General features: G+C 39.2%; 1 protein-coding gene across 1 annotated transcript in view; it reads left to right on the plus strand.

Moving 5' to 3' along the window:
* The first annotated feature begins 3,994 nt into the window (after positions 1–3,994).
* The window catches only part of LOC133458493 (ankyrin repeat domain-containing protein 13C-like), a 31,567-nt gene continuing 17,750 nt past the window's right edge, over positions 3,995–17,811 (plus strand). Inside the window, exons 1-3 of the mRNA XM_061738440.1 lie at positions 3,995–4,655; positions 7,389–7,430; positions 12,124–12,228. Of these exons, the coding sequence (XP_061594424.1) occupies positions 4,268–4,655; positions 7,389–7,430; positions 12,124–12,228 (535 nt within the window). The 5' untranslated portion in view covers positions 3,995–4,267. The remainder of the gene's footprint in view (positions 4,656–7,388; positions 7,431–12,123; positions 12,229–17,811) is intronic.

Raw genomic sequence — 17,811 nt, forward strand, 5'->3', positions numbered from 1 at the left:
AAAAGAAAGAAAAAGGAATGGCCACGTTATGATTAAGTAAGTTGGTAGTCAGATTTCCACCAAAGTACGTTCAGTTAAAATGAATATAATCCAGCTATACATTTCAATCAAAGCCCATTACGGTGTCCTGCCAATTTCTGCTGCTTTGCCAAAAAATGTTACCTAATGGTTTTCTACCTTTTGTAGAGCTACAATTTTACTTGTTTTACTCCTTAAACCACTTATTTCCCCCCCAAGTGGTCCTTGTGGCTTGCAAGGCCGTTATTGTAAATAAGAATGTGTTATTTATGACCTGCCTGGTTAAATAAAGGTGAATGACTGAATGAATATCAAATAAAGCGATATAATTGTTTTTTTTCTCTCTTTAACGTATAATGTTCACAGAGTGTAATGCAATTCGTGTCATGGGTAGTGTATTTTGAAGGATCAAATACTCAACATCCCATATTATCAATTTTACATCGTGCAAGAAATGATGCAAACTTTGAAAATCGACTGTGCGCATGCGCAGAACCACAAAGTAGCATTTCTCGACAGGTAGCAAGGATTGACAGAACACCCGGCAGCATAACGGTGACGTAACATGAAAATTGTTAGATATTTTTTCATCAATAAGTTAAAAAATGTTTTTAAATGTTACCAAAGTAGTTAGGCTACTTTACTTTTGAAAGGTGTATTCAATTGTCCTCATGGCACAAGCTGCATGTATTTCCACTTATGAAACACAGAGGGAGGACGCGCTCTGCAACAGTCTTATCTACGACAGCAACAGTCACATTTGCTCATTTCAATGTGAAACGTGCCTGCACTGCGTTTTCAGTGTTTGTCAAAGGCAGGTTTTGTCAAAGCACGGTGACTGAATTAGTATGAATTCAGTCAGATAAAGGGTTATAAGATCATAAGAGGATCATAGATTTACGATTTATAGTAAGAGCTTTTCAGCAGTTTTAGAGTAGGCGACTCATGAAGGTTTTAATGGCAATCAAAAAGGAGGACATTAAAGACCTAAATGATTTCTCGAAAGTTTGAGACATTTGTAGCCAGTAATGCTGCTTTCTTTTTAAAATCAATATGTAAATCAAAACTTATTTCCTTTTCCTGTTTTACATCTTCGATACACATCTTTCTGGATTTACAGATTTGAATCCAACCATGGTACTGAGTTGAAGCTGGAAACAATGTGTTTATTATTATTTTATTTTTTTACTGTCCTACCAGAAAATACACAATAACTGTGATAACGTATGTTGTTTAATGTCTAACTACAACAAAGGAAAAGGAAAGCGAGTCTATATGAAGCATGCTTTCTATGTATATATACATTCAAAAATCAATAGTCCAATCCAGACTGTTCACACTGTTTCACAAAATTACAGTGCAGAGCACTTGAATGACCGCAGGACACCAGACATTATATCTAAGGAGCATGACACAAACGTTTGGCATAAAATGGGTTATCTTAATCTGTTAACATGGCTGGGTTTGAGTCATCGTTATGTTGTTTGCAAATGAAAGTATTTAAGAAACAATGTTACTTTGTTGATAAGTATTCATCACCATCTTTCCAAGTTTGCTTTGCAGCTTTTTAGCCCCATGATTTACTGTCAAACATTAACTCAACTCAACTCAACTTTATTTATAAAGCACTTTAAAATAACCACAGCTATAACAAAGTGCTGTACATGAGAGGACACACAATCAACAATAAAAGACAATAAAAACAATTAAATAAACAAATAAAATTACATAAAACCACTAAAAACAGAGCGAGGTCTCATACTGGGTTAAAAGCCAATGCGTAAAAATGGGTTTTGAGGTCAGTTTTAAAAGCAGACAGTGAGGAGGCCTGTCTGATGTGCAGAGGTAAAATGTTCCACAACTTGGGGGCAGCAACAGAGAAGGCTCGGTCCCCTCTGAGCGTTCGTTTGGAAACATACTGCTTGTTTCAAATTTTTAGTTGGGCAGAATAAAATGTTTTACCAAAAACAATCTCCTAATTATTGAAAAAAGATGGGCGGATGTAAATGCAAATAAAACCAAAGAAGACTGTGCAGTGTTGCTTTTTAGAAAACCCAGTATATGATCACTTACTACTGGTAACCTTAAATGAGACCTTATTACTATTTTCTATCTTTTTGGCAGCCTAGTATCTAACCTGTTATCTAAAAACCATTTGTGAATCACCTACTATATAATCATTGAAAGGCAACCCATTTATAGTATAGTAGGTGATTCACAAACCATTTTTAGATTAGATACTAGGCTGCCAAAAAGACAGAAAATAGTAATAAGGTCTCATTTAAGGTTACCAATAGTAAGTGATCATATACTGGGTTTTCTAAAAAGCAACATTGCACAGTCTTCGTTGGTATTATTTGCAAAAATAATCTCCTTATTACTATTAGTTTCAATATTTTTAAGCAGACAGACAGCGGTTCCATGAGTATTTGCCCTTACGTCAACCCACTAGCTGTGAAATAAACATCCAAAAATAAACAAATATATGAATTGATTTTTAAATTTAGTCTAATAAATATGTATTTGAAACCCTGCTAATTCACTCGTCTGAGGGTTGGATTTTACTGGGGTTGAAACCAGAGGTGGACAGAGTACTCGACCCCAGTACTTGAGTAAGAGTACAAATACTACTGGTCAAAATTTACTCCGTTACAAGTAAAAGTAGCTCAGTCAAAATATTACTCGAGTAAGAGTAGAAAAGTACTTGCTTTTAAAGGTACTTAAGTATCCAAAAGTAAATGCTTTTAAATTTACTTTAAGTAAAAGTAAGAGTAAGAGTAAGAGTAAATTTCTTATTTTCCACATCAGTAAATTACTATATTTTTTCAAAATGAATTTAAGGATCTTTTAACTCTTGTTTCTGAGAATTCGATGTTGAGTTGTTGAAAGCAGAGAGGTAGTTCTGCTTCGGCAGACACAATAAACATTTGAAAATAAATGTCTGTGGTTTGTCTGTGCCCTCGTTTTTTACTCGGTCGAACTCAAACATTGAGTTAAGATACGGCCAAGGATTTTGTGAAAGTCCCTGCTCCGAGTCCGGCTCAGTATCAGACTCAGACGACTCAGCGGATTGTCTTTCTTCTCCTGACGCAGGCGTAGCCATTGTTGCGGCTATGTCTTGACTTGTTGCGGCTCTGTCTTGACAAACGCAGGCTACTTTGGCGGTATCATTTTGAGGAGGCTTGACGTATTTCTGCTTTACGTACATCCCAGTGGAGAGCGTGCACTGTGATAGGTCTCCTCCTTTGACAAAAACAGCTTGTGTCCAAAAGGATTTTAGGGAAGAAGAAAAAAGAGCAGACCTGAAAGTAACTAGTACTTTTCAGCCTTCCTAGAAATTTACAGTAAAAGTAAAGATATTTGTCTTGGAAATGTATTCAAGTAAGAGTAATAAGTACCAAATAAATCTAATACTCAAGTAAAGTACAAATCCTCTGGATATGTACTTAAGTACAGTACTCAAGTAAATTTACTCCTTTACTGTCCACCACTGCCAATAGTAAGTGATCATATACTGGGTTTTCTAAAAAGCAACATTGCACAGTCTTCATTGGTATTATTTTCAAAAATAATCTCCTAATTACTATTACTATTGGTTTCAATATTTTTAAGCAGACAGACAGCGGTTCCATGAGTATTTGCCCTTACTAGCTGTGAAATAAACATCCAAAAGTAAACAAATATATTAATTGATTTTTAAATTTAGTCTAATAAATATGTATTTGAAACCCTGCTATTTCACTCGTCTGAGGGTTGGATTTTACTGGGGTTGAAACACAACAACAACAAAAAAAAACCCAGCTGTTTCAATGACCGGTAGTAACCTTTCTTCAACTCTCGCGATTCTACGAGGCGGAAGCTATTCGGCGAGACTTGAACTGTAGCTGCTTAAGGCTGATTTATGGTTCCGCGTTACACCAACGCAGAGCCTACACCGTACGGTGCGCGTCGATTTAACGCAGAACCATAATTCAGGCTTTATGTTGTACAGCAACTGCAGTTAAGGACGGTAGGAGTGGAAGTGAATACTTTGTTTTCACAATAAACGGGGGTCAACTGGAGCCCGCTACTTGTTTATTTTGAACAAAATAACGTTTTTTTTGCGTGTCCAGTGAGTATTTGTACTGTAGAATTAAATGTTGCAGGATTTCCCCAGCATTTCTGCGGAGACCTCCAGCAGGCGAGTGGCAGCAGTCCGCCCGGAGGCTCCTCGGCAGCGGCGACACCCTCGGCTCACACCGGCCACAAAATGACCGGCGAGAAGATCCGCTCCCTGCGCAACAAGGACCACAGGCCGAGCAAGGAGGAGGATTTACTGGAGCCGGACGAGGAGGCGGCCACCGGGACGTTCACGGCTCCCAGGGCGAGCAACAACAGGAGCAGGGCGAGTAAGATCTTCAGCAACCACAAGTTAGTCAAGTCTCCGTCCGCCCAGCAGCAGCTACAGAGCCAGCAGCAGTCTCACATCAACGCCAACACCACAGCAACACCGGAGCTGGTCGACGACAACAACAAGAACCCCATTATCCGTGTGGGACATCATGACTTCCCCGTGCACGAATGTGTTTTTAAAGGTGACGTCCGACGGCTGTCTTCTCTCATACGGACGCAGAATATCGCCCAGAAAGACGTCCATGGTGAGTTTAACAGCTGCTTATTATCACATCAGCCCTGCAGGGAGGGAGCATGCAAAAAACATTGGTATCTGCCAATTTCAGGCCCCACTGAAGCTTAGTTTTTCGCTAATACACTGCAAAAACCAGGAATATTTGTCTTATTTCTAGTTAAAATGTCTGATTTTTAGTAAGAAAATCTCATTACGCTTTAAACAAGAGTCATTACCAGAAAAATAACTTATTTGACAATTTTCACCTGTTTCAAGTAAATTTTCACTTGAAATAAGTAGAAAAATCTGCCAGTGGGACAAGATTTATCTTTTCATTACAAGCAGAAAAATCTTGTTCCACTGGCAGATGTTTCTACTTATTTTAAGTGAAAATCTACTTGAAACAGGTGAAAATTGTTGTTTTTTCCAGTGATAAGTCTTGTTTTAAGTGTAATACTAAAAATGGGACATTTTAACTAGAAATAAGACAAATATTCTTGTTAAGATTTTGACGTCCATGGTGAGTTTAACAGCTGCTTATTATCACATCAGCCCTGCAGGGAGGAAGCATACAAGAAACATTGGTATCTGCAAATTTCAGGCTCCACTGAAGCTTAGTTTTTTGCTAATACACTGCAAAAAATCAGGAATATTTGTCTTATTTTTAGTTAAAATGTCTAATTTTTAGTCAGAAAATCTCATTACACTTAAAACAAGAGTCATTACCAGAAACATAACTTATTTGACAATTTTCAAGTAAATTTTCTCTTGAAATAAGTAGAAAAATCTGCCAGTGGGACAAGATTTATCTTCTCATTACAAGCAAAAAAAATCTTGTTCCACTGGCAGATTTTTCTACTTATTTTATTTTTTTTATTTTATTTAACCTTTATTTAACCAGGCAAGCAAATTAAGAACAAATTTCTTATTTACAAGTGCAGCCTAGGGGGGTAAGGGGAGGGAGCTAAGATGAAAAAACAAAGTTATATAAATACACAAAAAGACATTAAAACACAATACAAAAAAAAAACAATTAATCAGTAAAACAGTCAGTATGCCTGAAGGAGGACTAAAGGCAAGTGCAGGAGTCGGTTGTACTTAATAAAAGATGTAGTTTGAAGGTGGAGATGGAAGTGAGAACAGAAAGTTTAAGGGTTTTTTGTAGGGTGTTCCAATCAGAGGCTGCAGCGAACCGGAAGGCATTGCTCCCAAAGGTGGTGCGGACTCTCGGGATGGAGAGATTGATGAAGGCACTGGACCTTAGAGTGCGGTCATTTGTGAGAGGTGCAGAAGAGAGGAGAGGTAGGGAGGAGTAATGCCGAGGATAGATTTATAGATAAGCAGAAACCAGTGAAAATTTTAAAATTAAAAATTTTAAGTGAAAATCTACTTGAAACAGGTGAAATCTGTTGTTTTTTCCAGTGATGAGTATTGTTTTAAGTGTAATGAGATTTTTTTTTTTTACTAAAAATGAGACATTTTAACTAGAAATAAGACAAATATTCTTGTTAAGATTTTGAGTTTTTGCAGTGTAGGCCATCAGTCTCCATCAGCATTGGAAGTAGGCGAGGCTTCTCCCTGAACGGCCTGGATAACTCGTGTATTTGAAGAATTGAAGGATAGTTTTTATTCAACCACACCTGCTTCCAACCCATTATATTCAAGTCAGAGGTGTTAGACATGTCCCATCAGAGCCAGTCTTACACCCTAAAGGAGTGACATGAGCAAACTATTAGTAATGTTCACAGAATTCCTGTAAGACAGGTCATCTTGAGTAAACGATGATTCACTGCTCCCCGGTTATAGCTGATATATTAGGATATCCTGTGTGAAACTTTGGAAATCCCAAAGTGATGGTAACTTTCAGGGTCTGCTTATGTACAAATACAATTTCTAAATAAATTACCCCCAGAGTGACAAAACTACAAAGTGATTTTGTTCTCACCCACATGTCAGGACAGTTGTTAGTCTGTTGTGTACTAGAATGTGGTCTTCTTTAAAGCCCTGGCATGGCATAATATGGCAGGATGTCACACAGATTGTTGTTGTGGAACTTCAATCTGTGGTAATCAAATAATTTCCCATACTGTATTAAGTTGGGTTGGGCCAATGGCTTCTTAAATGTTAACCCCCATATCTACATCAACTCCTGATGGAGCAGAAGTGCAACTTACTTTTATTATGTGGTGAATGGTTCCAAATAATTTGTTTTAAGTGGGTAATTGTTCTATTTTAATGCTGAGCTACAGTATGTTTTGTGTATTGCTTGCACCTATTTCTTCCTCTACCATCTTTGCTCAGCATGTATTTTACCCATATCAGGGCTTGTAATGTGCAGGCACTCTTTGCTGCTTTCCAGCTCCTGTCTCCTGCAGAAGAAGCCTGAAGGAGCTGACTGGGCAGTTTGGCTTCTTCTCAAAGGATGCTCAAGTGCTTATGAGGCTCATTTTACAACCTGCAATAAAACCTGAGCCCCTTTACACTCCTGAAAAATGTCATTTTGACAAGTGCATTTCCAGTTTTGCAGATTATTTTCTGTTGCAGTTGGTTAACAGCTAGTGAAATAGCTTGTCATGGGAGCAGAGCGCACAATGGGCATACATAACCATATCATTTGAAATTTAGTGCATTCTGCCTTTTAGTTTGAATGTCTAATTCACTGTAACTGTGACAGTCCTGAAGGCAAACGGCTCGTCACAGTTTGTAGTCTCTTTGCTGTTATTATCAAAGGGACTATACAAATTTGGTTTGTTCTCTTTTTCAGGAAACACACCATTACATCTGGCCGTTATGATGGGAAACAAAGGTGAGCAGTGTTGAACCAGTCACTGGCGCATGGTATATTTGTGTCTCTGTCTGACTGCCTGTATCTGTTGCTTTGTATATTAATCTCTCTGTAGCCATGTGTGAGTTATGCTTGTGTTTCTATTTGATTATTTGGGACTTAGTTCAGTCTCCTGGCTTTGTTTGGCCATTTTTCTAGCTCAGCACCACCGTACATTTGTCACCGATTGGCACACAAGCCCCCTTGCATGAATAAATAGGTGTAGTTAATCAATTTTTACAAGGTCCATACAACTGAACTACTAATGCAATCTGTCAACAGATGGGAAATAGGGAAGTGTTCATGATCCTCCATAGAACTGGATCGGTACTGATATGTTTATGACATAATAACCGTTGGAAGCAGAACTAGGAGCTCTTCTCCTTTTTGTTGACGTCTAAAAGCATATGTCAAGATGGCAGAAGTTAAAATCACTTTGATGTATCTGTAGGACCATATCAAAGCTATAACTTAAGTGGAATGATATTTTTGCTTTCTTGTCAGAGGTCATAAAATAGCAATTAATGTTGGTATAGATCACTTGCCCCTGCACTAACTACCATTTTGCTGCAAACATATATTTAATTTTCACTCAAAACTGCTTCAGTTACTGTAACATCTTTTTAGTCCCTAATGAAAGTTTACACACTTTTAAATAAGTTATTTTGCACTGCGCTAAAGACGTGTATAAACCATTAGCTCAATGCTCCTAAGATTGTTTAACTCCAGGATGTTCCTTTTAAGTCTCCCTTGTTTTTGTTGAATGACGTTACACTGCTGGCCCATTATTATTATTACATTATTATTACATAATATACGCCAAGTCTGGCACTATTAATTTCTTTGCCAGCAACTCTTGTGCTGAGTTTGCTGAAAACAAATCGACACAAGTACATGTTTCACACAGATTCTGCAACTCTGCACATTTTCCAAAAGGAATAAATATTTAAAAAAAAAAAAGATGAGGAATGTTGTGTTTATGTTTGAAAACCTTGAACAACATTAACTTTATCTTGAATTTGTTATGATGTATTAATATCTGTAGACTTTTTTTTTTTTTTTTGCTGATTTGCTATGGACCGTGCATAAAACATTAAGTGAGTGCTCCTTTGTGATTTGATGCCTACAGTGGTTTTCGGGGACTTCACAATGCGGGTTTGAAAAATTAATGCACATTTCTTGTTTGGAGCAGGCTTTTGTTGCACAATTCAGGCATGTAGATACTTGTAGTGCACATTTCCATTTGTTTACCGTTTGTCACTGAAGCATGGGTTTCAATTGATTTCACATTCACAAACGTCAATTCCTGTCACAGGCACGAGGCCCTTGCCATTACCCATTGGTGATTCAGGCAGAGGAATGATAAAGTGTGGCAGATTGTAGCATTGATTTTGCTAATGAGGTTGCCTGTATCTTGCCTGGGTTGCTCAGTCCTCTGGGGATGCTCAGGCGAGACAGGCTGAAGGCTACAGTATGAGATCAGTCTGGGTGTGGCCCTATTGGGATGCAGAGGACAGAGCGCTCTTTGTGTATGTCTTTGTGTGCACATGTTTTCCTTTTCTTATTTACAAGAGCAGCTATGACAGTTATGCATATGAGTAGTCTGAAAACACTGAACAGTCATACTGGTGGAAAATCTGTTGTAAAAGTGAAAGAGGTGCCGGTTTTATAACAACCAAGGCCCGGCATAATGCAGACCTGGTGGCTGATGTATTAGTGTGAGGTGCAAGACCGGCTCCTGCCATGTCCTTATGCTGTCTGATCAGGTTGCCAAGTGTGTCATCAATGGCAAAAAAGGAAGAAAAAAAACGCCATTTTGAAAAATCAATTATCTAGCTATTCTTGCCCAAAGCTCAATTTTTTTGGTATATGCACAAACTCTAGCATTATTTTTAGGGATTTATTTCTTCAAATTGATGGTGACAGTTGTGTATGACTTGAGCAAACACTCCATACTGCTGATGCACATGAGATCAACCCAGCAACCAGCACTTTTAATTGGACTGAATTGGATCGCAAATCATGGCTAATGGCTCTCGGATGGCTAAATGCTACAAGTAAATTTATCCTATCCTAGCTGTTTAGTTTAGATTAATGATCTTCAGTTGTTGAAAAAGTAGAGAGAGAAATAAACAAGCTAACACATACGAACAATAGCATCTTATGTATTGCATGAAAGTTGCATTGATATGAATTATGATCACTCTTAATCGGTTTTCCACATGTTCTATGCAATTTTGTTTTATTAATGTTTCTCAATACTTTTATTCATACTTGTAACTCGGTCAAGTAAGTTAAAACTTACTTGAAGTAAGTTAAAACTTACTTGATTAAGAGTAGAGAACAACTTAAAATACCTTGTCTGAGATAAAAGAACCAGCGACGTTTAATTACTTGATTAAGTGTCAAGGTGTCCTGGTACCTGGGATTTATTGATTCCAACAAAAAAAAGATTTGCCTAGAAGTTAAAATGTAACCCGATTCTGTTGCTTCTGGGGTAGCTGCAGGTATTGAATCAACGTTCTATCACATCACAGCTATACAGAAGCCTGTATGATTTCCCTGTGATTTAAACTGTCATGAGCTGCACAGGGAGAGCAACTCAGTCCATCCTGAAATGAGATCATTGCTGGTATTGTTTCAAAAGGCAAGCAATTCAAAATGGGGAGAAAATTAAACTCCCCCATCAGTGTGTCACCATGAGTGAACTTAAAACATTCAGTTCACCTGAAAAGCTAGACTAAGTCCTTTTTTTTTAAAGAAAAAAACAAAAAAAAACCTAAATCCAGGCCAGGAGGTAACAGGTGTTCAGTTCAGGACACAATGCTTTGCTGCTCTTTCCTTTGTTCTGTATATTTGCTAAATGTTATTATTATTACACAATCATCGGATTTAGCACAGTGATGTAGAGGTCGAAGGCCTAGGGGGATGCAAGGCCTCCCTCAGAAGCTAGCAAACATTTGCACATTTGTTTGCCTGCATTTCCTCTGCATTCTCTCTTATCAGCTGCCCCAACCCCGGGTGCCGTCACTAGTTGGTCGAATGCATTAACACAGAAGTTTGCTGACATGGAGTTGTTGGTGATGCATTCTGCTGCAGCATTCCTTTTTTTCTTCCAACACAGCCTCTGTATTCAATCAAAGAAGCCATGCTATATGAGCAACATTAGAAGATGTTTTCTAAATATTCCAGTTTGAAGATGGTGCTTAGAACTTAACTTAGAAACAAATCTGGATTGCTGAATTTAACATGTTCACTTCCCATTGCAGTCTTTTTTTCATATTGATGTCCTTTGCTATTATTTGCCGTGGCCCCACCTTGAAGTCAGACGTATATTATAGCTATTGCGTTACTGTTAAATGCTTTTAATTAAAGGGAATGTAGCACAACTGCTTTGGCTGTTGTCACAACATGCCTTTTTTATTTTCCTGTCATTCGAATAGCCATTCCCTTCTTTGGTGTATCTATAATAGATTCAGTTGGGAGAAAGGGGAACACATTTTGAACCTTTCTCATTAAGAATGTATGAGACCTGGTCGTGTTTTCATTAATAAATCATGAGTGTCGATGGTTGATGGGTTATTGTGATAACATGCTACCCTCAAAAGGCAGAACTTATTCAGATTGGCTCATGAAAACACTAGGTTTTTGGGGTTTTTATCCACTGTCTTTATGCTGTTGCGAGCAGAATAATGAGTCTGTTTAACATCTTTTTTCAAAACTTATAAAGCTACCTCAGGAGCTTCTCATGAGATATGAGCTGTTCCATGAGCATCTGTGTTGGCTGTCACCGGCCCAAATGGTCACTGAAAAAGCTGGTTAAACAGCTACAAAATAAGGTCCTGCCTTATCAGCTCAAAGACCTTCATATCCACCCATCAGCAGACCTTTGAGCCTCTGCTATGCATTTGTGCGAAGTGCAGCTCACAGGAGCCTGACTGTTCCAGCCTGGTGCTGAGACAGAGCTGTACAGATGCCAGCATTATAATTAATGATGTCACAACAAAACTGGCAGCTGAGCTGGAACAACAGGCTTCATTTTTGGCTGGCTATAGTCTGTTTGACAAGATGCCCGGAGACTGGAGGGATTTTTGTGCTGCACTTAGTGTCGAGCTCGCCACAGAAAAGGGATGGAGGGATTTGGCTATTTTCCAGTTTGGGGAATTTCAGAGTGACTTTACACAGTACCAAGGAATGTCTCTTGAGAGTTTAAAGCTTTAATTCCTCAGAATCTGTTCAGATTTTATAGTAATATCCAAAATAAATAGATAAATAAATACATTTTAAACAAGGATGCTGTACACCCCATATGGCTCATTGGTAAATGGGTCAGCTGTCTTATCTTTCTCATCTCTGTGCCTCTGTAAAACCAGGCTCATTGTTAAATCATTGATTTGATGCCACAGAAAATGCCTCTTCATCATGTGAGGTCTGATACATGGTATGGATCTTCCAGCACCTGCACTGGAGCACAGTGCAAAGTTGTTGCATAAGTTTTGAATTAATGTGGATCTCGTCTTTTCTGTTGAAGATTAAATTAAACACAAAACTATTTAATATGTAAATAACACTAGCAAATGAAGTGAAGAGTCAGAAAAGAAGTGTGAATGTTCTCTGCTTTGTCCTATAGTGCATTGAGTGTGTACTCTAGATTAACCGGATGTCTTTCTTCCAGAGTGTGCCCATTTGCTGCTGGCCCACAATGCACCAGTAAAGGTGAAAAATGCTCAGGGATGGAGCCCCCTCGCTGAGGCCATCAGCTACGGAGATCGACAGATGAGTAAGTATCTGTAAGGCTGCAACAACATTACACCACAGCCACAGCTGCCACATGGTGGTATGAAGTCCGCCATCTCATTTAGATGCATCATTGCCCCCAGTGGGGGTTCAGTTTGAGATTTCCTGTGTGAAAATACTCATGGGACGGAGACATTTTTATGCAAATCAACTAATGGTTCTCTGCATTCTTTTGCACTGCTGACTCTCAGTGAGTCCGTGATGCCGGCCTGCCGCTTTTGTTCCTCAAAGTTGGAGAACATTCCTCAAGACTCCAGCCTTTGTGCTCCAATGAAAGGCAGTTCTGTAGATGTGTGTCTGCTAAAGTGCTTAACTTTTCTACATTTCAATCCATAGTTTATTTGAAATGTTCAAAAGATATCCTATTCATTTTATCAGGGATGGGTAAAATAAATCATGCTGTAATTAAAAAAAAAAAACAAACGCAAAGAAAAAAAGAATTACAGTTCTTGTAAGTATGACTTGCAAAGCAAAGCAGTCCCAACATTTATCAAAATGAAATACTTTTCTTCTGTTTTTAAAAATACTTTAAAAACTTACCTAAGGAGGTTTCTCTGTGGATTAACCAGTCAGAGCTGTACCATAAATCTACTCGGATATAACACCACAAGATGTCAAATAAATCTAGTTTCTAATGAATTAGTTGATTTATTTTTCAAACTTAGTTTACTTTCAGCTCTGGACAACTCTACCAATGCATAACTCACAGTCAATGTTAAAAGTGTGCAAGATGTCCGATTTATGTGATCAATCACAGTACAGTTCTGCGGTTAAATCTATAGCTTTATATAGCTTTATACCTCATCTTATATGACCCAAATAAAATGTCCATCTGTTTTGTTCATTCATTAATTTCATGAAATACTGCATGAACACGGCTGTGGATTGTGGGAGGATTTGCTGAAAATGACCAAGTTTTAAGGACTGGAATCTGTTATTCTACATTTAATTTAATCACGGAGAATTGAGCTGCACGTAAGAAGGTAGCTGCCTGGGGTCAATTTTAACCTTATAATGCTACTATGAAAACTGTTGCAAATGGCGGGTGGGGGTTGGGGCAGCGTTCAGCAAGCTGAGTGCAGTGGGGAAGAAACCCTTCTTGTGGTGGAAGGTCCTGGTCCTAATGGAAAGGAGCATCTTGTGGATGCTCTGAAAGGTTTTTGTCCAGGGGTGGGCTGCAATCCTGGCTGCATGTCTCTGTGTCCTAGAGATGTACAGCTCCTGGAGCGATAGGGAGGTTGCAGCTGCTCACCTTCTCAGCAGAGTGGATAATGCGCGGCAGCTTGGCCTTGCCCCTAACTGTGGTCTGTTGTGAATGAACTCTGTATAGATACAGATCTATTTGAACTGAACTGATCAGTGGATAGTTACCGTATGTCAAATATCAGTTTTGATTGATTGATTGATTTATTTTATTTGGCTGTATCTTATCTTATGAAATTTTTCCAGGTATCACTAGTTACAGTCGGAGCTGCAGTTTCAATGCTTTTCAAGCAAATAGGATTTTTTTTTTCAAATCCAGCATCTGCATTGCAGAGAGGTTACCAATACTTGTCAGGCTCAGACGCTCTGTTCACACCTTGCATTAAATGGGTTTTTAGAGTTCAGATGAGAAGTGGCCAACTTAAAGAGCATATTGCAGGTTGGAGACCCCTGTGAATCAATGTGTAGGAAAATAATGTAGGAACTGAATTTTCATTGAAATACGCATAAATATATACTACAGTGACCTCCGGAGTTGTTTTTGTGAGAGTATTTTACTTCCCCATCTGAAAAAGTTGAACCGGAAGTGACGTGACATCAGGGAGCGCGGTGAATTCAACAATAGGAAAAATAATGGATCTTAATGTTAGTTGTGACACTGAAGAGGTTGTGAATGTGTATTCACACCAATATGACAGGCCACAGCCTTATAATTACGAACCCGTTAGGGCCCCCACGTTCTTTTGATTGACAGCTGAAACTCGCTTTTTAACAGGCTGATTTATGGGTTCGCGTTACACCAACGCAGACGCTACGGCGTAGGTTACGCGGCGACGCACAGAACGCTGCGTGCGCCGCGTACCCTACACCATAGGCTACGCCGTCGATTTTACGCGGAACCATAAATACGCCTTTATTCACTGCAGCACTCCTGCTCCGTGCTCCTGAAAGAAACTCCGAAAATAACTCCTTAAAAACGGGTGAGTACTTGTAATCTGTCTACGTTTGTACTTTCTAAACAGAAAACAGGCTTATTATCTTCTCTTTTTTCTGATTAAAAGCATCCGAAATAGCCGGGTATTTTTAAAACCGAATATTTCCCCGTATTTCCCCCCCTTCGTTTATAAAAAATGAGTATCCACATTACATCGTTGTTAAAAAAAAAAAAAAAAACCTTCCACACATAAACGAAGATCTGCGTTTTCGACCACATTTATAAGCATTCCAAACCTGTAGATCATCTGGTCTTCCTGCCTCCGGGCCGCCTCTGCGGCGCAGCTCCCCGGGAGCGGCGCCTCATTCTCGGGTAACGAGCTGGAGTCCCCCCGGTGTCCGCCGCGGAGCTGCTGCGTTAATCGACGCAGCCCAGCTGCAGCCCTGCTGCGCGTCGCTGCGTACCCTACGGCGTAGGCTCCGCGTCGGTGTAACGGTGTCAAGAGCAGAGACCATTTATTTAATAAATAGCTTGGAGGACAGATGGTGGATCATCTGCAGTTCTGGATCGCACGTTAGACGTCAGACTCAGAGCAGATTTGTTGTTGTTTTGGAGCATAATGTGACGTTGGAAAACGCAGAACTGCTCTCTGTCTCTGTCTACACGCATGTACATAAACGGAGTTTTCAAAAATCTTCACTTTGCCCGGAGTTTTTTTAAACATTCGTTTATTTGCGTTTTCATGTGGATGACAGGTCCAAACGTAGGAAAATATCTTCGGTTTAGCAGATACCCGGCTACGTGTGTACGGGGTCTGGGCAGTCAGATGGGGCAGCTGTGGAGACTGCTCCCTGGTGTGACGTCATATGACGCGGTGTTCGAAAAAAAAAGCGTTTGTACGAGCTTGGCTAAAATCAGCCACTTTTTCCTCTGAATACGTGCCCTTATGTCTTGTAAAACATATTAAATCCTACATTAACTTCTCACATAGTCATTTTCACATAAGGTCAGGTATCATTTTTGAAAAAATTCTAACCTGCAATATGCTCTTTAAGGCAAGGTGAACATATTCTAAGATGGATTTATATCTAGTTTCTCAGGATGCATTTTAAAGTGAACATCCACATTCACCTCTTAGCCCAGCCCTACACCCCAGCTCGGGCTCTGAGGTCTGTGGATCAGAATCTGCTCATGGTTCCTCGTACTCTCTTCCGGACCAGAGGAGACCGATCCTTCCAGGCCGTTGCTCCCAGGCTTTGGAACGATCTTCCGCTCTCTCTGCGTTCCATGGAGTCTGTTGACTCCTTCAAAAGGCAACTAAAGACCTTTTTATTTGTGCAGGCTTTTGCCTAATTGTCTTGGGGCTGTTATGATCGTAAATGTGTTGTCTTGGCCTTTTAATCTTAAATTTGTATGTATCTCTTAACTGTGTTTTTATTGTAATTGTGAAGCGCTCTGTGACCATGGTCTGTGAAGGGCGCTGTACAAATAAAGTTTACTTACTTACTTACTTACTTACTTACTTACTTACTTACTTACTTAGCCTGAACACCAAAGCATCCTGGGACGGATGCAGGGAATGCCAGGTAAACACTTCATATTTTACCAATGTTAGAACATATCTTTGTTTGTCTCCGGTACATCTGAGGCATCGTGAGGCAATAATGAGTCTTTAATAAATATGTTTTAGCAATAAAAAGGTTGGGGCATAATCATGCAGTTGGTTTGGCAAAAGCAATGAGAAACCATAAGAGGAAGCATCTTGAGGTGCCTCAATTGACTGCTTCATCCAGCAGGTCTCAAAAGCCACTTATCTGAGCTCTGTATTGACTAAAGTCTCTAATGAACTCAGCACTAGCACTTAACCTTAACACTGAAAAGGTCTTTTGCAGAAGCCACCATACAGCTACACGCTGCATTGTGGGCAGACAGTGGTGCTCTGTCTTATTTTTACTCTTCCTTTTACACACATGCAGAAAGTTTGTGCCCAGTTTCTGGCAGTGGTTTATTTACACAGAGGAAACATAATATGGGTTTGATGGAATGGCCAAAATAAATGTGCCTCAGGGCAAATACACATTTTATATATTTTAATTATACACTGTACTCTGCTCAAAAAAGGGAATACAAAAATAAGACATCCCAGATCTGAATGAATTATTCTTATTGAATACTTTGATCATTTTTGTGTGGTTTGGTTGTCAGCACATTCAACTATGTAAAGACCAATGTAAATCAAAGATTTGGAGTCACATTAAAGATTAAAGTGGAAAAACACATGACAGGCCAATGTAATGTCCTTAAAACACGTAAAAATGAGGCTCGGTAGTGTGTGTGGCCTCCACATGCCTGTGCAAATGGAGTGTGATTGACTTGAAGTTTCATTGTGTTCTTTAAGTGTCCCCCCCTTTTTTTTTTTTTTTTTAGCAGTATACAGTATATTGAATGAGGAAAAGTTGTGAGCAGGCCTGCAGTTCACCTTGTTATGGAGGCACTGATTGAAACATTTAAATGTTTCTGTCCATGTGTCTTTATGTTGAAATAAATATTTGATTATCTTGTTTGGGAAAAAGACTGCAGATATCAGTTAAAAAGTTGGCACACTCCTCAGCCCTGAAACCATGATCGTGTTGTGAAAACACACCTTGCGTTTTTTCATTTTTGCCTCTTGTGCAAAAGATCCAATTTACCAACATTCTCTAATGAAGGAACTCTGGGAAAGGCCATTTCAACAGAACTGTACTTTCTCTGATCTGAGCTTAGCAGACAGATTCAGGCTCACCCTGCTGGCAGACAGAGCAGTTGGTCAGTCCGTTTGTCTGGATTTGCTGACATGTTTTTGAAGCCAAAAGTGACTTTAACCTGACTGCAGCAAAAAAAAGTAAGCCACTGAAAAGACTGTTGTTATTTAACTTTCTTACTCTCCAAGAGATCTGTTATGTCGTACAAGGTTTGATCCATGTTATGACATCTCGGCTACAAATAGATGATTCTGCACATGAAAAGACACTTGGCCTATTATATACCTACGCCCTTCATGACCTGGCTGTCATGGCTATAGTAAAGTTACTGGAGTACTTACACTGTCACTTTTCTCTATTCAGCACAATGGGTGTTAAGTCCTTTACAAGTTCAAGGTTAGCTCGGCATGGCTCTGCATTGCTGTTAGTCATTACGGGTTGACTCAAGACTTTGTGAGGGAAATGGAGACCTGGGAGCCTTTTTTTATTTTTTTTGTTTTTAATGTATTAATTCCCACTAGGATTGTTAGATTCAGTCTTTCTTTTTCCCTGTAAAGCATTCATAAGATGTATGTATTTGCTGCTGTTTTTAGACACTGATACATTTGCACAGATATCTGCAGTTTTTGTGACTGGATATATTTGACACCTAAGTTTTGCTTCTTTCTAACATTAGGAAAAATACTGG

This window comes from Cololabis saira, chromosome 13 (assembly GCF_033807715.1).
Source record: "Cololabis saira isolate AMF1-May2022 chromosome 13, fColSai1.1, whole genome shotgun sequence".
Classification (NCBI taxonomy): Eukaryota; Metazoa; Chordata; class Actinopteri; order Beloniformes; family Belonidae; genus Cololabis; species Cololabis saira.